Here is a 27108-nt window from a genome sequence, read left to right as displayed (position 1 = left end):
TTCTGGGACAGGGGAAAACGAACCTTATTTTTGAGACGACAGGAGGACAGCGGCAAGAGGACAGGAGAGGCAGGGTTGTCGTATAGTATATAGAGAGAGCTTGAAATGCTAATTATGAAATGATGTTTCAATAGAACATACCAAATTAAAATACTTGAACATAGCAAAATAGCAATATGAACAAGAACCACTGAACATTCAACATAATAAGATATTACATACCCAATAGTAACATTCAAAAATCAAAATTCAAGCATCCATCCTAGCGCCGGCATGGTTGCGGAATGGTGGGGGTGGGTGTACTTGGGTACTCAAGTACTCGATGCAAGGACGTCTCAAGGACAGGTACTTTGAGGTTTGGGAGAAGGTTGCGAGTCCCCGTGTTACAATGCATATTTTTGAAGAGGGAGAGCATGTAATTATTCATATTATTTTGTTCAAGGTGTATAAGTGTTGTTATGGAGTGGTCCACATATAGCATGCATGTCCTTAAGTTAGATTGAGTTATGCAGGTTTGAGTGAGTGAGTTAGGATTATAATCAAACCAATGCTAACATGAAATATAGGACTTACAAAAAAAAAACCTAAGGCCAACAAGAATAGCAAGCAAAAGAATAAACAACAAAAGAACAATAAATATACAAACAAAAGATGGCAAAACCAAAACAGAGCACAACCATGGTTTGATTTAACAAGCTTCTTATGGCATCAAGTTGCATGCCACTTGGTTGTAATAAAAATTGACCTGGGCCTCAAATGAACTTTCTAGAGTTTCCTCATCCAGCTCAATGATATGAGACCTGTGGGCAGAAAATATAGCCATATTTCCATTGGTGATCCCTTCTCCAAATGTCTTTCTTTTCCTCTACTGCCGTTCAGTCAAAAGGGCAAATAGGCTAGTTGTTGGATTCTTAATTGTGTGTTTGGATTTGCTGAATTCCACAACATCTGCAAGATTGCTAAAGGGAAGATAGTCTAGTTGTTGAATTCTTAATTGTGTTTTTGCTAAATTCAACATCTGCAAAATTGCTACTCAATTTATTCTGATCTTTCTCCAGCATAGTTATCCTCTAACAAGGTTTTCCCGATTATGAAACATAGTGAAGAACTTGTTTACTTCCTCCCAGATATCCTAAACAAAAGCCACATTGCTATTGCCTCCTCCATAATTCTCCTCTTAATAAGCAGTTTGAATCTCTTGCATTCTGGTTTTTTTCTAGAGCTGCCAAAGAAACCACTTCAGAATGTTATTTTGGAGATTACAACTCTCTTTTTAAGGCTCACAACCCAATTAACATTTCTCCAAAGGAAAGTTCGTGCTAAGTATTGAGTTCTCTGTTTTACTGCATTTTCTTTTCTATAATTTGAATGCTTCTTACGCTGCAAGTTGATTGATCAATGACGCAGTGTAGGCTAAGATTAGGAAGCAAAGAGCTAGTTTAGGAATTCATTGCTAATGCATCACTAGGATTATCAACCCAGTGGTCTATGGATTAAATCATTAATGGGGACCTACTACTACTATCAGTATCAAAGGTAAGAGGTGTGTATTCCATAGATCAAAGGCTAGAAACAAGTTTACTTTTTCTTTTCTATAGTTTGAATACTTCTTATGCTGCAAGTTCATAGATCAATAAAGCAGAGTAGGCTAAGAGTAGAATGCAAAGAGCTAGCTTAGGAATCCATTGCTAATGCATCAGTAGGGTTATCAACCCAGTGGTCTATGGATTGATGTGGACCTACAACTCCTATCAAAGGTAAGAGGTGTAAATTCCATAGATCAAAGGCTAGAAACAAGTTTACTTAATTAAAGAAACAAATAAAGGTATTCAGCAGTCCAAAACCTACACTCCCAGTAAATATCAAGAGCATTTAACGTGTTCATTACCTCCATTGCATGGTAGTGATTTAAAAAATCTATTCAACACTAGCGATTGTGATCTTGAAATCACCATTATATTTACATATGGACGACAGAATCCATAAAGCCAATACTTGCAGAAAATGTCAATCTATAATAACCTGAATTTCTTGAAAATTTTCCTTCAACAGAATGAAAATCTGTTGGATATGTTCACCTGAGAGCGTGTCATAATTACATGCCATATCTTTAAGCTTTCCTTAAGTACAATCTCCAATTATATAATCCAGCAGAATTTGGCTCTAAAAGATAGACTATCCAATTTTACAACTTAGTCTTCAAAGAACTCTAAATTCTGTCTGATAAATTTACCTGAGACTCTATAACTATTGATTACAGAAACAGAAATTTCAGCTTTACACTATTATTATGATATATTGTTCCCTCGTAGTTTGCTGCATTGGTACACTTCTCATTACTATTAAACATGAACTTTGAGAATCTTCTAAACTTAAAAACTATAGGTAAAGTCGTCAAAAGAACAGATTAGGAAATAAAAATCATAAATAAATTTAAATTATAGCTAGTCAACCTTGGGAATTCATCATTTCCAATATGTTGCTGTTCAATCCAATTATTTAGTAATCAGTCTTAATATGTGCCCATGTGAATGATGAATTTATTAACAGTTGTTATCTTTAAAATTCAAAATAAAAATGTTAAAAAAATACATTAAGACTGCATCATATTATTTCTGCTGAGATAAAGCTAGTCTCACCTTTACTTCATTCGGTGGTGAAATTGGATGAAAGTTGCGTGACTTTTTATCATCATCCTCAGATGAACAATCAGAACAGACAAAATGTTCTAATTTTTTTGCTTGTTCTATAGTCATATCCACACATGATGGGTGAAACCTGGATGGGAATAGTATAAAAGGTGTTAGAAAGTTATGAAAAATCAGTCCTCAACTGACTGACAGCAGAAGTTTTCAAAACTAAATATGATGATGCAAAAAAAATTCTACCTAACCCTTATGTAAGGACACCAAATCTGTTATTTCTTTTAATATGAATGCTGAAAATACCTTACAATGCTATATGAAGAGTACTGCTGCAGTCTAAGTGTAAGAAAATAAAAAAAGTCATGATCTTACTATAAAAGGATACATTTAAACTTTACAAATTATTAATAATAATCCAGGCTCCAATTAAAGATGTATATTCTCATATCAGATTGTCACATGATAATCTTAAGATTTATGTGGATGACATTCACTTATTGTAGTGTAGTATCAAACCTATACTTTCTACATGTTACAATTGTGCATTGTAGATCACAATGCTTTATAGCTGTAAATAACACTGAACTTTAAATAAACAAATATTAACCTGAACTCATTCAAGAGCATAGATGGAATCAGCTAAGAGAACAAATGAATATTGCTAATATAAGAAATAATAATTATAATCTCCATAATGAAAGTGGTTGTTGGAGCAACCATAATACATCATGCGATGAGCATTTCTCATAAAATTTATGACACTAATGAAGTTGAAAATGAACAATTTCCTTTTCACATGCCCTATCATAACAAGGCAAAAATATATAAAGCCCGATTTCACAAGTCCTCTTCAAACTCTTAGAGTGTTTGCATACCTTCACTCCCAGCATTTTCATACATAGAAATGATATCATGCAGTCTTATACTCCATCCTTATGTTTATGAACGGCCACTAGTGTACTATTTTGTTTCCCTTTTTCGAACATACCTTATAATCAGACACTACAAAGAAACAGAAAACGAAATGGATGCCAATGACAACAACAACAATAGCTTCAAATGTGTATCACAAAGACAAATTTGAAGAAAGATAATATTTCTATGCTTGAATGACACATTCAAACCAATCTCCCAAGTTTTGCAAAGACAAATTGAAGAAAGAAAATATTTATATGCTTGGATGATACATTTAAACCAATCTCCCAAACTTACTTGATCTTAAAGAGCATTAAAAGTATTCATCATATTCATTGTCATTGAGTCAAAAACTTATTCCTTTATAAGAACAGCTTACAAAAAACAATAGTGTTAGTTGCAGATAAAATTATTGTCAAATATTGACAGAAGATCAAGAAAGCTGGTGGTGAGCTCTGGGAGGTGGAAAGTAAACAATATTCCGCCACTAATCTGCAGCTCCCCTCACTCCACGTCCTTTTGGTGTCTATTTGCACTGTTCCTTAGTTCTTTGAGGTTCCAATTTGAGTTCTTGTGGTTCTTTTTCGCTTTGACACCTTTGGTTGTGTCTTTTGCAGCTAATTTTGAATCTGTTGATTTGTTTTCTTTCAAATTAATAGTCCACCATGGCGCCTGGTCATACCCAGCTTTTAATGCCCGGCAAAGTAAGGGTCTCAGGTGAACCTCTCACTGTCCCCATGGATGAGAGTGTATTGAATGGCACTTATGATAAAGAAAGGAGTGTCAGATTCTGTGACATTTTGTTGTGTAATGAGGCAATGAATGTTCCAGACTTTGCAAAGTTTGAGGTTAGAGAAAATGGAAGGGTCGGTGGAGGTAAACAAGCCAGAGGAGAAGACTGTAAGCCCTCTCCCTCTAGCCCTAAAACCCTACAGGTGATTCCAAATTCTGTTATGACCTCTACATTAGATAGATAATAGGGTAGATGAAAGAATGTGACTATCCTTTTTATGGCTTTGGATTGTAAGAAGCTCCCTGCAAGGAAATGTTCAAACTTTAGATGATAGACCTACAACAAAGCAGTTCTAAAATGTTGGAAACTCGACTTTTAACATTTTCAATTCCAAGATGGGTAAAGGTTAAAAATGTTCCTCCACTTTGTTCTTTTCTACCTTATATCTTGAGTGGGCAAAGTTCTTAAAGTTGAAGAAACAAAAACAACTCTCTTTATGGATGCCAGATTATTGGCTTCTTTGCACCCTGTGATAGATATTCCTAATGAAATTAGGGTTGCATTGGATAAAAATTTGTAAACTTGCAGGTTTATTGGTTTTGGGAGGCTTGAATGCTTGCTTACTATGAAAAAATAAGGGTATCATAGGAAAAATTGCCCCACTTTTGAGAAAACACGTGAGCAATCATAAATCCCACTGTAAAACTTCTGATGCTAACCCTAACCAACTTAAGAGTGAAAGATTAAAAACTAGTCAGTGTACAAATGGAACTTTTTATTCTATGATGCGAGTAAAGTTGAAGCCCCAAACAATGTTGAACAGAGATCATTTCAATCCCAATAATGTTCCTGCTAGAAAATGCCATATAAATGTTAACAAATCTGAGAATCTGTTACCTGTACCAAATTCCAATCCTTAACACAAACGTAACATCCAAGAATTTGGGAAAAAGAATTTGAACCAAGAACGACCAAAGGGAGTAATGTACCCAATTTTAGTAAAGTATTTTAAAGAAGTAATGGTCCCAGAATTTGAATAATATTATAAATGGACCTTTAATTAATTAATAAAGTGGCCCATTTTAAATTTACTGTCGATAACTGTTGGCCGTGTCAGCATATTTTTGTAAACCCTCAAGAGGTCTCTTAAGGGGTATTTAATACCAGCCTGTAGGTTGTTGTAAGTATGTGATTTGGAATATTTTATTTGTATTGTGAAATCCAGTTGGAGATCTTGTCTGCCATTTCGGAGGTGAAAGATCCTCCCTATGTGGTCTCCTGTGTTTCGGTGGAAGTGACTCCTCACCCTACTCTACTTTGCTCTTCGTCTGAAACTAGTGTAATCTTATGTATTATCAATATTAATCTGAACATCTTCTGCATGGGCATTCCAATGCATTCTGTAGTATTGATTTTCTTGCTATATGGCATTATTGATGTTGGTGTATATGCATTGGATAATTATTTGTTTGTGCAAATAATAAAACCAAGACACCCATGTTGCCATATCCACCACACAAACCTAGTACAAGGACAATACAGAACTAGTACGGAGTTATCAAGCTACCACTAAAGGCAAGGAAGTCGTACCAAGTTGGCATTGGGGTCCTTACAGTAGTATCAGAGTTGGTGATCTTACCAACCTATTGGAATGATTGAAAGATTTTGGGATTTGGATTACACTATGGCCCCCAAAAGTTATGGACAGTGTTGATTGAAGGTACTACAAAAGATTGGAAAGAGCTCAATGTTGGCATTGGCCTACCTCTAGATATATCAAAAGTATGTTTGTGTAAGGTGGACCACTAAACTTCAAGATTTATCAAAGGATCCTTGCTCCAATTAAGGACAACTTATGAGCACCCAATTTGTTGAGAAACCATGACAAGGAAATCAAGTTGGCAGTTGCAACATGTCTAAGTGGGATTTTGCGAATCTTGGCACCTCAAGCACAATATGGTGATGACACCCTAACAAAGATATTGCACTTGATTATTGATAGCTTTCAAAACCTTGATGACATCAATGGTGATCCATTTGGCAAGAGATTTACAATATTGGAGAATTGCGCAAATATCAAAGTAACCTCTTCTTAGATCTTGAGTTGCAAGATTTAACCCGTGATATGTTTCATCACTTTTTGGTGGCAATCAAGAAATATCATGATACTCTGGTTTCGGTTTGTAAAGAGAGCCTTATGATTTCGTGCATTAAAGAGGTGGAGGAAATACCCAAACCTATCATATCTATGTTATTGGTTATTTGTATTCTAGAATGTATTCCTTCAATTGCAACATGTAGATTGGTTAATAATTTCTCGAGCACAAGCGTTATGAAGAAAAGTTAGTCTCATTTGCACAAGTGTGAGGAAGTTGGTGATGGCAACAGAAGTGGTGCACTACATAAGAAAAATGAAGAACCATACTAGCTCATGCAAGAATCTACTTTACCCTACAAGTGGAGAAAACTAGAGCCTACATGACAACACACTTGCATGGAGCTTGTCTCGTAAACAACATTGATCAATCAGCTACATGGAGAAATAAACACTACCAATGATCCTTTTTGTGGGCATGACCGTATAAAGATTTTGGATCAAATCTCTAATTTGTTTTATAATTGGCTTTCATAGGATGTCGATAAACCCTAGCATGGCAATGTTTATATCAAAGTGGAGTAGCGAAAGCCTAATGGAGAGTTACTCTTCACTAGTATGATGGCAGTGTCAATTAATACCGGTATAGTGGCAATGCCAGCTGGGATGGTAGTAGTGCCAACGGGTATGGGTACAGTGAAACTGATAAATGGTATCATAGCAATCAGACTCGTAGGGTGGCAGTGTCACCTATCATAGTTGTAGTGTCGACAGGTATGGTTACGATGGCAGTGTCAATTGGCATCATGTAATGTCCCCATTTTAGCAGTTGACCAATTGTGTGTGCATTAGCCTTGTTCTACATGGTCCCGAGGGCTAACGAAGGGTTTAATGGGATCCTGGAGTGTTTTGGCCTAGTCATTTCCAGTTTGGGCCAAAACGAAGTTGATTTACTCAGTTTCAGGCATACTTACTATTTTTAGTAAGTCGGCAGGACACAGTGCAAGTCAATTTTGGTGATTGGATTTGATACTCCTCGGTGAGAGCTTTCCGATGAGCTATCACTTGCATTATTCGGAGTCCGATTGCTAATACATTTTAATGCCCGAAGTTTTATTAAAGTAACATCTAATTTAATTGTAAAATATTAAAGTGTTACTTTAATATTTATTTTATGGGGATGTGTACCCAAGGGAGACATAAGGGGTATTTTAATATATGTTTTATATACTACACATCTTTTATCCCACATTGCCCATATGAGTTGAGCGGACCCTTGGAAATAGAATAAAAGGAAGCATTTGTGGCTTCATTAGACAGGTTGAATATGAGAAGAAATTGGTGTGTGAGTTGCAGCTCCGTTCTTGGCATTTGAGGACGTTTATCCTCTCTTGTAACATTCTAGACGTCATTCCCTTGGGGTTTGGCCTTTGGAATTCTTTTTTATCGGCTTCATTATCAAGCAGTTTAGTTGCATTTCCAGCTACAGGCAGATTTGGTATTTTGCTCATATCTTCTTCACTACTTGTCTGACGCTTATGCCGCTTTGAGGGAATGATATTACGAAGGTAGTGGACTGATTGAAGGACAAAGTACTGTAGCAGCACTGTTCGTGCGGCACTATTCACGCGGCACTATAGCAGCAAGTTCGAAAGCATGGGCTGGAGTATTATGTCAATAATGCTTAAGTAATTAGTGAGTTGATAAATCTGCCATGTATTTGGTTTTATGAATTCTTAAAAATAACATTTTATTGGCAGCAGTTCATTTCCACTTTGCATATTATTGTAGTTTATTTCTTGTTTATGTTGTATGATACCAATTCCATGCACAAAACACAACAAACAAATAAACGTTTGATTTCCGGAGTTATAAGGGGTTTAAAACATTAAACGGAGAAATAAGAGGTTGAATGCAAACTATTTGACATAATTCCTTTCAGCAATTTGGTTTAGTTTTTTGGGACATTCAAGGGTGCCCATTACACATCATAACAACATTGACTAATACAATGGAAGTGTCAACTGGCATGGTGGCAACAACGACTTGTACAAGTATGGTGGCAATGCCAACTAGTACACTGGCAACTTCTGTTGGAATATGAAGTCATCATATTTATCATCTAGCTGTGGTTGAATCATCACAAATGTTCATGTACTATAATTAGGAAGTTTGTATGAGACGACTTACAATAAATAGTAAGTCGTTTTGGTGACTTGACAAAAATAATAATTTCAACAAGTGTATTACATTTAGTTGTAAGTCATACTAAATTTAGTAAGTGGTACGTAATTAGAACTTTGCAACTCAATTGTTATAGGCAACTCGAAGTCATGATTGTTCATACGTTTAGAACATTGTTGAAACTGTGAAAATCTCAAAGAAATAAAGTTAAGAGACATTGGCCCGTGGTTTTCCAGTGGTATATTTTTACCAAGTTTTTCCGTGTTAATTTTGCATTGAGTTAGCTCTTCTTCGCAATTTTCTACACATTTTTATTTTGATTAGCACGGTGGCAGTAGTATCGACTAGCACAGTGGCAATATTCAATAGTTTGATGGCAATGTCAACTCATATAGTGGCAATGTTGACCGATGCGCTAGTAATGTTGACTGGCATTGTGGGAGCACTAATTGGCATGGTGGCAATGTTGACTAGTACAATAGAGGTGTTGATTGGTATAGTGATAGTGTTGGAGTGCAATACATTTGGTGAAAGCATGGGACTTATGTGGATGCAAGACCAAGACCATCCTGATGGAAGTAGCAAGATTTATTTGAGATATGAGACTCCACAAGAGATTGGTGTATGTAATCACATGAAGGTTTTGGATCAAAGCACCGATGTGTTTTATGATTGGCTTCCATGGGATCTTGGTGCCTTCGGATGTGGCAATGTTTATATCAAAGTGGTATAGCACAAGCTTGGAGACGGTCTACTCCTCTCGACTGAATCCAATTATGCACATGTAATCCTAAAGCAACATGGAGCTTTCAAAGGATATAGCTATCAACATTGGTGCATGCTTTGGGTTCCTGGAGTTTGTCGATTGCTTGAGGGCAAGCAATATTTGGGCAGTGGCGATTTGTAATGTCCCCAATTTTAGTAAAGTATTTTGATTAATTAATGGTCCTAGAATATAAATATTATTATAAATGGACCTTTAACTAATTAATATAGCGGCCCTTTTTTATTGTCCACAAGTGTTGACCATGTCGGCACTTTTTTTAAACCCTTGGTAGTTCTCTAAAGGGGTATTTAACACCGACTTCTATATTGTACATATGCAATTTGAAATATTTTGCTTGTATTTCAAATTCCAATTGAAGATGTCTACCATTTCGAAAGTGAAAAATCCTCCCTATTTGGTCTTCTGCAATTTCAAATCCTGGAGTTTGTAGATTGCTTGAGGGCAAGCAATCTTTGGGCGGTGATGATTTGTAATGTCCCCAATTTTAGTAAAGTATTTTGATTAATTAATGGTCCTAGAGTATAAATAATATTATAATTGGGCCTTTAACTAATTAATAAAGGGGTCCATTTTTATTTTATTGTCCAGAAGTGTTGGCCATATCAGCACTTTTTTAAAACCCTTGGGAGTTTTGTTAAGGGGTATTTAATACTGACCTCTAGGTTGTTGTACATATGCAATTTGCAATATTTTATTTGTATTACAAATTCCAATTGAAGATTTTTGTCTACGATTTTGGAGGTGAAAGATCCTCCCTATTTGGTCTTCTGCAATTTCAATGGGAGTGACTCCTCACCCTACTCTACTTTCCTCTTTGTATGAAACTATTGTAATCTGAAACACTATCATTATTTATATGAACATCTCCTACATGTGCACTCCAATCCATTTGTAGTATTGATTTTCTTACTATCAAGCATTAGTGTTTTTGGCGCATACCCAGTGGATGATTATTTGTTTGTACGAATATTGAAACCAAGACACTTCAAGGAGTTACCATAACTACCATACAAACCTAGTACAAAGCTAGTATGGAGGTAGCAAGGAGATAGTACTAAGTGTTGTCCTCAATTTTGTAGACAACCCTACGGAATTTTCTCATGGATTCGTAGGCGCATCCTCTTTGTTTTAACGCATTGATGAGGCATCATGAAGGCAATTCATTATCTCTAAATTGTTCTTTGTGTGGTCTTGTCTATCTATTCTTTTGAAGGATTTCCATTGAGAATATCCCCAGTTCTTTGCTAGTAAGAGTTTTTCTTCTTGCATTGCAAACACTCGATTTTAGGTGAACTTTCATGTCTTTTCTTTGGTTTTCTTTGTGTTGTAAATAGTTTTTTATTTTATTTTGCCTTAGATGAATAGCCCTTGGAATTCCACTCGATTTGAGCTAACTTAGGTCCAAATAAGAGTTGTCTAGTTAAAGTTATAAGGGAAAAAGTACAATTTTTTAGGGCAACTACATATTTTTATTCAAAACCTCATAAAGGTGAGCTTTATATTGGCAATTGCACAATATAAAGTTATATTTTATATTTAAAGTGGATTTTGTGGTCCATTTTAAAATTTCAACTCATTCCAAGTTGATTAATGAAAATGGCTTATTTCTAGACTATTTTTCATGTTACTTTATTAAGAACTATAGTTATTAAATATAAATACATGAGACAACTTAAGTGTAAAGTGGAATTTTTTTTCATATTGCATATATCCACATGCAAAACACTTCACAAAAGCCCACTCCCAATAAATTATAAGTCGTAGCATTAATTTAAATGGACTTTTTATATGGAGTACCATGTTTTAATCTATTAAGTCGGTCATTAATATGTATTTACATATTTTAAACTTATTTGATTAATGTAAGTGGGAAAATATTACTCATTTACATATGTTGTTGCATTTATAAGTTTATTTTATATATATATATATATATATATATATATATATATATATATATATATTAATACATTTAAGTAGGGTTTTTCTAACCCATTAGATTTACATCTTTTAAAATTGCTACATAATAGACTTTTTAAGTATAAATACATATTTTAAGAACATGCAAATCCACTAGGTGGCGATTTTGGACCCAATTGTATGTGTATGTGATATTTAAAAACCCATTTCACTTAGCCTCAGCCAAAGTGGCATTTTTTGGCCCAACTAAATGCATTTTAAAATGTGTTTTCATGTTTTAAAACCCCACCAGGGCAAAGTGGCAAATTTTAATCCATTTGCATATCATCCCAAAATGTGAATGGCTCTTAAAAACACGTTTTTAATGACTTAAATCCTCACTCAAGCCAAAGTCGCAATTTTTGGCTCAATTACATGTATTTCCAACATGTAAATGCAACCAAAAAGTGTGTTTTACTTCATAATATGAGATTTTTTTTATCAAACACATCAAAGTGGTGATTTTTAGCCCAAAAAATAAGTTTTTGGCTCTCAAAACTTCACTTTTTTGGGCATTTTTCTCCAAAAACGGGTTTTCCAACCTTCAAATGCTCATATCTTGAGCATTTCTTGATTTTTTTAATGATCTATGGGTCGTTTTTGCCTAAAACCACCCAAAAAACACATTGGCTACTCAAAAAGGGAATTTGTCGAGTGTTTTCTTCATTTCTCAAACCATCTTGGACACATTTTTGCTCAAAAACACCCTAGTTTTGAGCAATTTGCATCATTAAAACAACAAGTGATTGGATCAAGGTAAGTTTGAAAGCATTTCCTATCCTTCCTAGCTTGCATTCAAGTCTTTTAAATCAATTGATACGCTTTGGACGCCATTTTCCAAATTCTTTGCATGTTGCACATTGCTTGGTCAAAATGGTTGCTAGAATGATGCAATTTTTTGCTCTAACTTCCTACAATTGTCAAGCTACGAATTTTGACTCATCTCTTGCAAAGATCGAGTCAAGATTTGAAGTCTATTTAACACTTCCTCTTGCAATCTTTCTAAATCCAAGAAATCTCTTTGATTGCATTTTCAGATTTTTCACAAGTGCTTAAAATGACTTCTCTTGTCTCTTGATAAAAGGGTATGATTCCTTGTTATTTTTCATAAGGTTTTGTTGTATATATTTGTTATGTTGTGTATTTAAGTCTCATCATTTCCACTTTCAGATTTGCATTTGTTTGTATATGTCAAGTTGCTTCTTCTATTCTTTCGTCTACTTCTTCAAGTTGCATATGCAATCGGGGTAAAATCTCATTCTAATATGGAAGCAAGTTCCTTATTTAACCTCATGAGAATGCAAGTGTAACTCCCACCAATATACATTCCATGAACCTTCATACAGTTGTCCTATGGATGAAGAAGAATTTCCCACATGCTTGTCAGATACATAGTATGACTTACACCTATTAAAGTATGCTATGTTTCCATTTCATTACACTTTACTCCTCATTTGCACATTTTAAAGCTCCCTCTCCAAATATGCAATTTACTCCAAAAAAACCATTTTTGGCTATTTTACTCATATTTGAGCTATGTTGAGCTTGACCCATTTGTCCATTTGTTGTCCTCAATCATTTCATCCATTCTCCCTATCCATACCTTGTTTGAAATTTGTGTTTTTACATCAAAAGCTTGCCATGGACCCCTCACATGATGATGTTCATACACTATGGAACTTTCATGTGACAATTGCGTAAGCACACCATTCGGTAATGTCGAGAGAAGTTACACCAGCAAAAGGGAAAGAGACTATTGTTGGATTGAATGACATTCTCAAGTCATTCAATCATCAACTTGAATTGTAACTCCCACCAATATACATTCCATGAACCTTCATACAGTTGTCCTATGGATGAAGAAGAATTTCCCACATGCTTGTCAGATACATAGTATGACTTACACCTATTAAAGTATGCTATGTTTCCATTTCATTACACTTTACTCCTCATTTGCACATTTTAAAGCTCCCTCTCCAAATATGCAATTTACTCCAAAAAAACCATTTTTGGCTATTTTACTCATATTTGAGCTATGTTGAGCTTGACCCATTTGTCCATTTGTTGTCCTCAATCATTTCATCCATTCTCCCTATCCATACCTTGTTTGAAATTTGTGTTTTTACATCAAAAGCTTGCCATGGACCCCTCACATGATGATGTTCATACACTATGGAACTTTCATGTGACAATTGCGTAAGCACACCATTCGGTAATGTCGAGAGAAGTTACACCAGCAAAAGGGAAAGAGACTATTGTTGGATTGAATGACATTCTCAAGTCATTCAATCATCAACTTGAATTGTTGGACGGGGATCTTGGTATCTGGAATAGCATGACAGAGATTGATTTGGACACCTTCTGTGAGTACGAAGTCATCACGTCTGCTGAGATGTACCATGATTACGCACATCTGATGACCAACAAAGAGCAACTGGACTTGTAAAAGATGCAAAGGCAGCAGTAACCAAAATAAATAACCAAAAAAGCATGATCAGTGAGGCATTCAGAGGGCTATCATGCAAAATCATCACTGAATATAAGGGACTCGAGAATCAAGAAGATGTTCTCATAGAGTTCACAGAGGCCATCCACTTATAGCTTGAAGTCGCTGACTTCAACATCAGTATGTTAGATACATTGGCAAGATGGAAGTATTCATTAAAAAAACTGCAAAATCAAATGGAGACTTGTAAAAGAGAGATATCTGGAGCAGCAAGCATACTCATGAAGGTTACAATAATCTCGCAACAAACCAGTGAACCAGATGTTGCAGTTGTACACAAGTCCCTGCGGAAGTTTGGAGAGCTGGTTGATACCATGTGAATACTTCAAATCAGATTCTCATATGCTTTAAGTAGAATAGCAATAGGAAAGTTACATGTAAAAAGCATCTATGTTGTAAGTACAGGATAACATGCACCTGTACAACTAGCTCATGTAGTTGCAATCGCATTAGGCATGCAACTTTGAATAAAGTCAAAGTAATTAGTTAGAGGTAAGTCAAGGTGGTTGAGGTTGTTCCACTTTTCCTCCACCTTTCTCTCTCCTATTTATCTACATAAAAGAGAGACCTCATTGCAAATAATCATCTTTTGGCAAGGCAAGAAAATTCTGCCAATTTGCATTGTGCACTCTAAGACTTAGTGCTTGGATGTAAATCAGATTGCTTCCAAAAAAAGAGGCAACTTGCTTTCAAACTTTGTGTTGATTCAAGGTGTTATGTGACTACATTTTCTAGATATGGATTGTGAGTTTTGGAGCTTTGATCAAGAAGGATTTGAATTTAATTGTGCAGACTTTGAGCTACCTATTACATTCAAAGCCAATTTGAACTTTTGAAGACCGTTGCAGGAGGACAAATTGTAAGTGATAGTAGTGGTTGTGACCACTTAGATTTGAAGACTTTGGGCTTCATATGTAGGTGTTTTTATTGAATTTGAGAGGATCCAATAAGAGACTTTGTACCTTATTGGTTATTCAGTTTGAGTCTTTATTTGAGATGAATGCAAGAGACTTAGGGTTCTTGTTTTTGTTTCACAAAATATAAAATGTAAACTGCTGCCTCTGGGGTTGCTCTTACGTCAATTCCAGGGTCACCGGTATTATCATAGCAATAAAGCACTTTTTGTTAAGTTGGAAAGTTAAAGTTGTATGCAAATCATTCCTGGAAAAAGAGAAATTGATCAAGGAAACCGTCCTTTTTGTAATTTCAGTCATGTTCCTATTGAAGCCACCCACGGTAAGAAGGAAGCCTCCCCTATTGCTGAGAGGAGAGAGAAATCTCATGAATTGGTAGAACAATTTTGTAAATCATAGTCAATGATGTACATAAAAATTACCCAACACTGAGGTGGAAGGGAGGTAGTGCGAAGCTATCCCAATGTTCCTTTTTGTAATTTCAGTTAAGTTCCTATTGAAGCCACCTATGGCAAGAAAGGAGCCTCCCCTATTGTTGAGAGGAGAGAAATCTCATGAATTGGTAGAACAATTTTGTAAATCATAGTCAGTGACGTACAAAAAATTTAGCCAACACTAAGGTAAAAGGAGGTAGTGTGAAGCTATCAAGATGTCGCTAAAGGCAAGGAGTCACACAAAGTTGCATTGGTCGTCAGACAACTAAGGAGGCCTTCAGGTCATTACATGAGGTCCTTGGCAAATGAAAAGTTCAAAGAAGAAAAAGATAACAAATCCCTCATAGACAACTCTCCCTTTACTAGTTGTGAGGAATTGAATAGAGAAAGTGATCCCCTTGAGATTGGAGGTTAAGAAAAAATTATAAAAAGAAAAAGCAACATAGTAGAAATAAACCTGAACCTCCTTGCTAGATGCCCTTAACTAAATTCCTAAGTGAGATTTGGGAGCTTCACTAGAAAGAATGACCCAAAAAGCCATTTCACCTGTGCAAATAGACTTCCTTTATGGCTGATAAGATATTTTGCAATTTCCCCCCCTACGAGTAGTGTTAATGAAAACATAAGCAAAGTATCTTCAACCAATAGTTAACGAAACTTCAATATAGTAGCCTACAAATGAGTAATATAAGCCCCCTCTTCCAAGGGAGATAGCTAGTACAACTTGTACTTGCTCTTAAAGGCAACAATGTGGACAATGCCCGTGGCTATACAGCCACGAAAATGCATTCCCTTTACATTGTTTTTTCTAACTTTTCAAAAAAAAATCTAAGTCCTCTCCTTCGTAAGGAAGTGCATTTTCGTGGCTGTATAGACGTTGCCGTGGACAATTAGGTAAATAAAATGGCCAAATAAAAATCCATTAGGTCCTACCAATTGGAAAATAATGAAGGTTTGTAAACAAGGGGCTTCAACTTCCAATGTTGTTTGTTAAGAAAAATCTATTTATCCAAGGGAAGCCAAAAAATGGTCACCAAAATAATAATAATGAGGACCTTAATGTTGTTCATGAAGTGCCTTGAATTACAATAGATTTTTATAAACGAAGTCCTTAATTTTTGTTTCATGCCAGGCCAAATATCGCATAGTGGTAGAAACATTATCTTGCTCAGTTTTCCAATGGAATCCATCAAGAGCTAGAAGACCAATCAAAATTTCATACAACATTGAATGATGGCACCCATTTTAAGATTTAGAAGAATACTCCAATGTAACATAAGAAGCTTGATTCTCACTATGTTGAATGACATGTAGATAGTTATCTCGTTACCTAATCTTATAGAGCACTCAAATCTTTCAATCTCGACATCAATTTGAATAAAAAAGGAAGTGAAAAGCACAAAAACCAATAAACTAAAAGGATTGCCAAAATAACTCATGCAACACTAGTCATGAAATGAGCTAGAAATTGGTTAGAGCACTTTAGTCAACAAGTCAATGGCTTGTAGACTACCAAATTTTAGACGAGCAACTTACAACCACAAAGATGCAATCATGTTGGCCAAAAATATTTACCGTACTAAAATTCAAGTCCATAAACAATGTGTTCACCTCATCAAGAAGGTATTTGTAATAGATCATATAATTGAAGATGTTAATAAGAAGGCTAGTTGATACAAAAAGAACACCAACAAGTGCAATTCTCATCTTGATATTGTGCAATGGTAACTAAATTCCCAAGATGAGGACATCTCCAAGATGATTAATTGAGAAGACATCCATCCACTACGAATCATGACAAAATCAAAATCGACAAGGTTCACACAACATGCAATAGCTTAAAAGTACATTGAGGGTTTTTTTGAAGCCACAATTTGCAAACTATGAGGAAAAAAGAAAATTGTCACAAGGGCAAAAGAGGATCATACACATTTGGATTTAAGATAGTAATCAATTTTATCGTGTCTCCTAACCATAGACATCTAAACATGACTTAGAAATTCATTTTTGCAATGTCATAATTGCATGCATCTAAATGCCCAATAATGATTTTTTTTACAGCTTGAGGTCCTACATTACAAGGTTCAGAAATCCTCGTACCTATATGGGTCCAATTTGAGGGATACCCTAAGCCAAGGTGCTCAAGACAAACCCGAGGTAAAGTTGATCACCCCAAATCAAAAAGGCAAAATAAAACATTTTTTACATTTTGAGAGCTCAACTATTGGACTTAAATTGTTTATTTAGCAAACTTGTAAAAGTGTAAGTAAATACCTAGAGGGTTACTTAAAGCAATACTTTAACCACTGATAAAGATACTCTCATTTTTTATGCCTAGTGTAAGTGAGACATCATCTTTGTTATGCTTATGCCCCTATACTTTAAACAATGATAAGAATACTCTCATTTTGGCTAATGAAAGGCAATAGCTAATCTAAATGAACTTTGCTAGGTGACTCAGAGAAACACAAAATTAACCACTCTGATGCCCTATTTAGCAAATGTATAGAGGGTCACATAGAAATGACTCAAACATGAAATCATCTTCTCACATGCTAATATCTTATACTTCCAACAATAGTGAGAATTGCATAACAAGTTTACCACACTATTGAATTGATGTTGTAGGGTTCAACAAAGTTTAAAAGCTAGATGAATTAGAAAAAAGAACAATCAACTTAAAAGTTTAATTTTTTATTTAGTAAACCTACACACCCATATACACACTGAATGTACATGTGTGTTTGCAAGTGTGTGGATACATATATTTGTATGTATATTTCTATGTATTTATATGTGACAAATATACACATACATGTATAAAAACATACACACACATATGTGCATGTGTACATCACTCACATATGTACACACACATATATATATTAAAGTTTTAATGTGTAATATACATATGTATATATGTATAAACATCATGTACATATAAATGTGTTTGATAAATGTGTGTATGTGTGTGATATACATACATATGTATGCATATATGTGTGTATAAGTATGTGATATATACATACATAAGCATTTGTATGTATGTCTTGAGTGTGACACATATATACATGTGTACACATACCTACATAATACATAGAGACATATACACACATAAATACACATTCACAAATAGACACAAATACATCCTAGCATACCCAACCCACAATCCCATACTTGTTCCCATAACAAGTAGTTGAGGGAACGCATAATTACTTCCTAACTCTATAATCATTTACAAAGAGAATGATTTTATAGTTTGAACCAAAATGACCATGAATTTTAACAAAGCCGAGATTTTATGTGAAAAATACACGCGCGCACAACATTTAGTATTGTTGAAAAGTTATACATGGAGTCATGTTGTAAGGTATTCAAATAACTTTTTAATATTGGCCATATAAAGCCCATCATTAATACTAAACCCAAGGTATTAAAGTATTTACATAAATTTATCTCTTTTACATATTTAAACCAATGTTAAAATTCAATACACCCATGTTTTCAATATTAAACCCATCTTTTTATTTGTTGTGATAGAATCGCAAACATATTAATATATATAGCCATCTCCTCACCATTGCCATACTTTTGGGGAAAAAATGCAATCCCTAGAAACCTACCCCTATATCTCCTTATCCCCCAATCCCAAAGACTCAAATTCTCACTAATAAAAAACCAATAAACGTACCATTAAAGGTGTTGGAAGGCCTTCATGCCAAAATATCCACCATTGAAAGATGAGAGAGGTTCCTCCAATGATACTTGGCAAAGCAAGCCCATGATAATATAAATATAAGTGACAAGCCCATGATAACATAAATATGAGTGAACTAATATAATCACCCATCCCATAAATTAAAGTGAGTGCATTTGGTTGACCACTATCAAATGCCAAAAATTCTCACTCCTCGTAGATTTTCAACTAGGTATCCAAATCATTACATGCGAAAGATGACTACCAAGATTTACAAATTTATCACCAAATTAAATTGTTGAAAGCAAGATGCCACTCCAAATAACAACAATACCAAATCTTAGAATGAGATTTCCAGAACTAAAATGGTCCACAATTAGTATGCATAATTAACTCCTTACAAAGAAGGCGATGGTATGATTGCTTGAGAACTTGAACCGGGGAGTAGAATAACCTTGTAATGGTCGCTATAACTAAACTTGATACGTATAAACATCTCAAGATGATATACCGCCTATGTATAAACATCTCAAAATGATATACCACCATATACGTCTCTCTTACTAAAAGAGTGGTCTTACAGCACATGAAGAAGCGTAGGTTTCAAGCTTAAACGGTTGCACTAGTCAACAAAAGAGCACTAGGGTAAAGAAAAGAGCCTATTGGAAACAATCAAACACCTAAGCAGCATTGGGCTGCAAACATGATTATTCTAACAAGTGATTTGATGAAGAGATGCTCCTACTTATAATTCAATCAGGTCTTCCATATGCAATTGTTTTAGCTATCCACCTTCGAATTCATTGCAGTTTACCTTTAAATTGTTCCATCTCTCAATTGTTATTTGATTTATTTCTATAAAATCTTAATCCATATGGAAATCAATTCCAAATAACTATAGTAAATTATTGTAGGCAACCCACAAATTATCCTTCCTAGACATTAGATTGCTCGAAAGCAAAAATTGTAGCTTGTAATTTGAGATTTTGAGAAGGAACTCACACAACTAAATGACATGCTAGCTTACTACTAAGATTACTTTTGTTGTGTATAATTGCAAACCTTCAAGTAAAGAAATACAATTTGTCTCAATTATTTGCAATTCTAGCTTTACATTGACTCCAGGTTTCATTTTCTGACATATACCACTCTATTGTAATTGGATGAGCTATTTGACCTTACCTTGGTCATTCATAGGCATTAATATACTTGGTAAAGTATACTAATGTCTATGAATGATCAACAAAAAGATCGTCTCTGGTAAAGTAGTTTTTATTGTAAGTTGAACTTGTACCTTGCGCCAAACAAATCATTAGATGCTTCATTTTTCTATTGGCTTGTTCCCACATTTGATCATTATCCTCCTGCCAATGGTTCATATAGATTATGTTATTTTTTATGATCAGATTATAAAGAATGAAGATTCTAAACTATTTCCCACAAGCTACAGTATGTACCCAGGGAAAACCTTCAAGCTTGAAGGTGAAAACTCCAGCAAATTGTCACTGACTGTACTTATCAAAATGATTAAGTTCTAAATACAAATTTGTCAATATCAATGTATGTTTAATCTCCAATATTTGACTACTTCAATATCAAGTCAATGAGTATATTCGTCTGTTGGCTGCAAGTATATATTCCGATGTGTGATCACTATAAAGTCTTTGAAATATGTATATCCTCAGGGGCTTCTGCAATATATGTATCCTCTATAATAAATATATAACTTCCGTAATATGAATATCCTCTGCACAAAACATATTATAGTTCTTTGTATGTATATTACTGTAATCAATATATATTCTTCTGCCAGTGATCTGATTGTTGTATTATCTTCAGTGATTTGGGAAGACACGAGACTATCATCTTATACTTGTGTGAAGGAGTGAATCACATCCATTCAAAACTGAAGGTTATTGTGCCTCTAACATGCACCTCTTCATTTAGTGATAACTGCTGTCTTTGACAATATTAATCATCATTATATTTCTTCAGATTGCTCCCTTTGGTAAATGGTAATCAAATTAGATGAATTGTTTTATACAGTTAATATTACATATGAGACCAATTAGTGATCCCACCGTTAAAATGAAATATATGCAATCATTGTCTTGAGACTCCTGATGCTATCTTCAACAGATTAAACTTCAAACAACACTTAACAATGAGAGAATAATTTACCCCCATTCAAATGGGATTGGGTATCTAGGGAAACAAAAAATTCCAAAGCTAGAAATCAAAAAAACCCAAGCAAAATCTACAAAACAAAACAAATTTTCCAATAAATTACAAATGTTTCAGTAAAAGTGACTAAGTCATGCCTGGAAATCATTGTCCACAAGCCAAATTTGAAACTTCACAACAGAACTTGGAGAAAGAAAAAAGGAAGGGGAAATAAATTTTAAATATACTCATGGTGAGATTTAAGTTCCAACCAAATGCATCTGACACATTAAAGAACCTCAATACATACGCAATATGCTATAACTGAGTGAACATCATGACATGCATGACCATGTCTATTTTTTATTTTTTCTCAATGTCATGAATAAAAATACAAACAATGATACCCAAGCTCATGAACTAAACAACAGACAATAAACTGAATAATTTATAATAGGTTATAGTGAGAGGAAGTGCCCCATAAATTGAGGTTAGACATCAGCGCCTTCTCTTACATTATAGTTCTACAAAGTTTCTTTGCAATTGTAAAATAATGTCTTACATTCCTTTATTAAATTCATTTCTTAAGCTGAAAGTAAGTTTCAAATTTGAATGCCAATTTGTGACATGAAAATTCATCTCATTCTCCCCAAAACAAGATCCATGGGAAACATTATCATATTTCATTGGTTTAACCAATAAATCTCAACTCCCAACCAATCTTACAAAGATCATCAATCAGGCTTTGAGGCATCTGATCCTATGTAAAACTGCATATGCCTAAGCAATGACGATCAAAAATAGTGAAAATAAAAGTTCAGTAATGCTGCGTTGGAAAGCTATGCAGGAAGAATGAGCATGCTCTGTTAAGAGCAGTTTCGATTCTGACATCAATAATCCTACATATTTGCTAAGAGCATCCTACAGCTGCCTTCCACAATGGGTAGAGCATGCAACCAAAACAAAACCAGCCATACATGCTGCTGTTAAACAAAACCTCCCCTTCACGCAACTTATCCTGAAACAAGCATGTGTAGATAATGAGATTCACATGTACCTGCCCAGACACATTATTTCAGAGTCTCACATAAAAAGGTCCTAAATCTCCACTTTGAAGCTGCCTTAAACAGCTACCTCTATACTGAAGAGAGCACAGCATGCATTAGCATGCTCTTCAACTCTTAGTAAGTTTCGGCATTTACTAATTGGGTCCTAAATCCTACCTTGAATATTTAAGGGAAACAAACCAAAAGTTGCCTCATTTGTTAATTCAATCCTAGACTATAACGCCTGTTAGGATCCAACAGTTCAACATACTTCATGATGGTTATACCAAAAAAGAAAAAGTAAACTTATTTTGGTACATAAAAACTGATCAAATAAGTGAAACAGAAAAGGAAAAAAATGATTACCATTCAGAAAAAATCTTACCAATCTTTGCATCCTTCACACTGCACCATAAGATCATCTGGATTGTACGGCATCTCACACTTGCAGTACCTGAAATTAATGATTTTTGTTTAATTCTGACTTTGGAATAAGACGCCAGATGTACTTGGAAAAGTATGTCCTGGTAAAATCTAAATGGCTAAATTAGAACACTCACACTGCTACCCTGTCTGGTGTGAAGCCACCTGTACCAGCCTTATATTCAAAACGACAGAAGTAATCCTCGGAACCAACATTGTCAAGTTTTGTGTAATTTTTGAAGGTGTGTACAGTACACTTTCCCTCAATAGTATGCGCACTCTGGATATCATAATGATCAGAAAGGAACAACTCCTTTGCTCCGTGAAATTGTCTTCTTCCACCAATTGACTCTTCTGGACGATAATACCAACGTACATGAACTTTGACATTGTTTCGGTTATCAGCCTCTATTTTCTCCACTCTTGCAACATAAGGAGGCCTATCTGGGTCAGAGTTGCGCATCAATACACAATCTCCCGCTGCATCATCAATGGAATCATACTGGTGAAACATTTGTCCAAAAAATCATACAATATCAGCAGAGCAACTGCATTCAACAAGAAACACAATTATACAAAGTACCAAACAACCCATCAGATTGAGCGAAAGGAGCAAACTATTCAAGTAGCAAACGATATTGCATTTCCAATAACATATAATACACAGACTATGGTAATCCAGGTTCCACTAATGAATTAAAGTGGAAATAACCCAACCTTGAAAAGCATTTCTTTGGACATTCCGTACCCATATGAAGACCATGTGGTAGATAGTCATACACAAGTATATTTTGTTATGGAAGCTGAGTCACTCATAAAATGACTTATTCTGCTTGTAGTTCCAGCTATGTATTCCAGATAAATGCACAGGCAGCATACAAAAGGAACATGGATCCCTAAACTTCAAAGTGATTCCTAGTTTCGGGGACATGATACCATGTAAACAGTACAGTTGTATGTAGTCCATAAGAGATGGGCACTCAAGAAAACTAGAAACGTTTATCAGTAATGCCATGTTGAAGGATTAACGTTAAACAAACCATAAACATGATTTAAGTTGCAGAATATGTGCACAAAACACGTGCTGAGCTAGTAGAGTCAAGCAACTCCTCGCAGAATGATATCATCCCACGCAATTATAGTGCCAGATGTCATCTGCCGAGGACGGTTAAGCGTATTTAACATGGTAAGGCTAATGGTTTAGAAATGCAACAAATAATAACGACAAAACGATCAACCAAACCCAATCAATTTCTAATACTGAAACTTATGTAGCACAGTAGTACTACAGCTTTAAGTCTTTTACTGTCAAAGTTGTACTCTTAACCTAAATGAAAATCTATCACAAAGACTATGTAAAGCTTAAAACCTACAACATCGAAGCGACGACGTAATCCTCAAACAGAACTCCCAGTAAAAGTCTTTTTAATGCTACTGTCAATCTGTTAAAGTATTCACGTGAATAGAAAACTAATTCAGTTGAGTGCAGATTACTCCAAACGCAAGCATATATGCTGACTAAATGCTGTCGGACGTGTTCCCAAAAACATAAAGGCTGAACTTTGCTGTAAGATAAAGCATCTGAGCTTCCTACGAGATAATTATAGAGGCCTAGTTTAACATAGCCAGCGCTGCTACCGCTGCAAACTGTAAACTGCTAGTGTGTCGTTAGGGTTTTCTCCCACAGGCTTCCTTATCAAGAGTAAAGCATCCCAAATTGAAGAGAAGCAGAGAGAGAAACACAATAAGGGTATAATACCTTTAACGACCTTGTTAGTTCCTTTAATGGTGTATGAATCCAAATCCTTCTTCCCAGGCTTTGTTTTCGCCATGCCAATTCCTTCGTTTCTTCTTCAACCGCTACAAAACGAGCTTGAACTTAACTTACTCAACTGATGTTTGAACAGAAGTTCGCTCTTTTAAATTCGACTGGATAAACGCAGTAGGAGCGTGGATGATATAGGATTTGCAAGGATAACGTCATTGCCAAGGGGCATCGTGACTCGGACCATCCTATTCTTACTCGTACTGCAAACTTAGTTGCGCAAGAGCGTTACCATGGGCGCCTGTGAAGTTTTAGGATGACCGCGATGCTTAAGAGGGGTTTTCTTACAGAGTAACTATACTGATAGATCAGCTACTGGTGAATTTACGAGGATTGACTTTAAACCCTAGCCGCGGTTAACTCCCTAAAATGCCGGGAGTATGTCCTGGAAGAATCTAATCCCTCTTTTGTCATCAAGTTTGTAATACGACACTAAATTCAAAGATTATAAAATTGTGTGCGCTCCAAAGGCTTTGGGGTTTCCCACCATTGGGATAAAGTATTATTAATTTCATTGTTGTTTACTTTTTAGTCGAGGTGTTTCACCTTGTTAGCATCACCTAGATGCAATGAGTATTGAGTGTTTCATTTATTCTCATGATAGATGGTTTATGTGGATGGTTTATGTGGAATCAGTAGTCATGATACATGGATCAATGAGTTTGACTCTAAAAATACACATAGCAATATCATACTTTTTATTGTTTATTTAATGTTTTATTAGTCTATTTTTTTAATGAAGATCAAGATTGTGGAATAATAATTATTTCTGTGGAGGTCATAAAATTAATTTTAAAAAGTTAATTTAGTAAAGATATAGATAGTAATTATTTTTGTGGAGGATAATAAAGATTAACGAGCATTTAATACATTGTGAATTTATATAGTTTAAATGAAAATAAATTTTGGTTGTAGTGAAAGTAAGTAAGTAGTTGTTAGATTGGATAAATATCTTATTATAGTAATTGTAAGTCATTCTTTATATATGGTTTAATTTCATATGAGTTCTTTTTTAGATTGAAACAATGATTATATTTATAATTTGTATATTAATTTACTTTGTAATCATAGAATACAAAAGAATTATTACTATGGCAATGATAAAATTGAATTCATTCAAACATTAATTAAGTCGAAATTCTAGTTTAGAATAAATGTTTAAATAAGAATTACATTATTGACATAGTTGAAATCTTATTGTAAAATTTTAAAGATTTGAAAATTTCTTTAATATGAGTAAAAAGTTTCATTTATACATTAATTATTCTCATCATAAATCAATAAGAAAATAGATAAATATCATTTTCAAAATTATAAAATAAGATAATTAATTAAAATTTAAAGAATTGGTGTTCAAAAAAGTTTAATCATATGTAATAATTAAATTATATAAATGACATCAAGCAAACACCAAACAATACATTAGTACATGCACTGAAATTGATATTGTTTTCTTCTTTACATTGAATTTGTTTATATATGTCCTCAAACAATTCTAAGTCCCCTTTGAAGACATGGGTATTAATGTTTTGTTAACTATTTTTAATTTTTAGTGTTTATGGTTTCAATTGTATGAGTTTTTTTTATCAACCTTGCGATCACTTCCCTTCTAAGCTCTCTCACCGCTATGGTTATCCTGAAGATGGATCACAAAATGTGATCTGAAATGTTGATTCAAAACAGAAAATCACACAATTGAAACCAAAAACACTAAAAATAAATCAAATGGATTGAGAAAAATTATTATTCTTAACTGTTCTTTAATTAATTTATGTTAATGATTAAAAAATATATAGGTTTGTTGATGGTTTAGAAATAAATAATTTTTGAAAAATAAAAATAAAAATTCATTATGTTTAAGGAAGCACAAAAATAATGTTAATTAGTAATACATGTTCATTGAGTATATTAAACTAAAGTAGTTTATATAGTCGTAATTCATCATATTATTAATGTATATTGAGAAAAGATAAGTAAGGTAGATTGCTCATCCTTTCCCTAATGTAAGATGGAAAGGAAAATCACCCAAAAGGCTTAAGTAGGACCTAAGCGCTAAATGAGTCAATGATCCTTTACAATAGTAAATTGATTGATATGAATTAGAGAAAAATGATATGATGATGTGCAAAATCAAAAAAAATTAGGAAATGCAAACTAACAAAAAACAAACAAGAAGTTGTAATGACATGAAACGGGGTCCACAAGAATGTACTAACTTGCAATCTGAATTTGAAGTGAATCTATGGGGAATATAATGCCTTGGGCATTTTTTTCCTAGGAACAAATAGCCAGGGGAAAACTCTACCCAAAGGTTTTGCCTGATTCTAGTTGTAGTCTTCCCATGAGATCATGTAGTTTTCAAATTAAGTCATTATGCATCTGCAACTTGTACTTATACACAAAAGAAATGGGGAAGGAGGTTGGATGGAGGGGATTTCCTCATAAAACTCCTATTTGTAATCAACCTTGAAATGAAATAACGAAAATGAAAGTGTGTAGTGCCTCTCCCATTTGACTTTTGTAAGTCGTCCTAATGGATGCACCCTTGCTGATCTTTTGTTGTGATGGATCATGATTGTGACCCTGAGTGGTCTACACTGTTGAGGTGTTTGAATTTATGTTTCTTTATCAGTTGCATTGATTATGCTTTTGACTGATCTTTGAGATGACCTGAGGGTCAAATGTTACTCTTTGATTCCAGTATCATAGATATTAGACTACTATACTATTCAGTTAATCATATTGCATGATGATGCTATTTTGAGATGACAGTGTGTTTTAT

General features: G+C 34.5%; 1 protein-coding gene across 4 annotated transcripts in view; it reads right to left on the bottom strand.

The window, feature by feature from the left end:
* Window positions 1-24640, bottom strand: part of EBS (PHD finger family protein / bromo-adjacent homology (BAH) domain-containing protein) — a 47132-nt gene extending 22492 nt beyond the window's left edge. Inside the window, exons 1-4 of one of the 4 annotated variants that reach the window (XM_089792004.1) lie at window positions 24261-24640; window positions 22639-23049; window positions 22464-22532; window positions 2640-2778 (exon numbers count right to left, since the gene is read on the bottom strand). In XM_089792004.1, coding sequence (XP_089648130.1) covers window positions 2640-2778; window positions 22464-22532; window positions 22639-23015 — 585 coding nt within the window. In that variant the 5' untranslated portion in view covers window positions 23016-23049; window positions 24261-24640. Of the gene's footprint in view, window positions 1-2639; window positions 2779-21692; window positions 22051-22463; window positions 22533-22634; window positions 23050-24260 lie in introns of those variants that run through there. The other 3 variants (XM_089792003.1, XM_089792005.1, XM_089792006.1) reach the window with 3 other exon arrangements.
* Window positions 24641-27108: the final 2468 nt, after the last annotated feature.

The sequence above is a fragment of the Cupressus sempervirens genome, chromosome 7 (assembly GCF_028749045.1).
Source record: "Cupressus sempervirens isolate cs-2001-9-10 chromosome 7, ASM2874904v1, whole genome shotgun sequence".
Taxonomy (NCBI): domain Eukaryota; kingdom Viridiplantae; phylum Streptophyta; class Pinopsida; order Cupressales; family Cupressaceae; genus Cupressus; species Cupressus sempervirens.
This window is presented reverse-complemented; position numbering and strand designations above follow the sequence as displayed.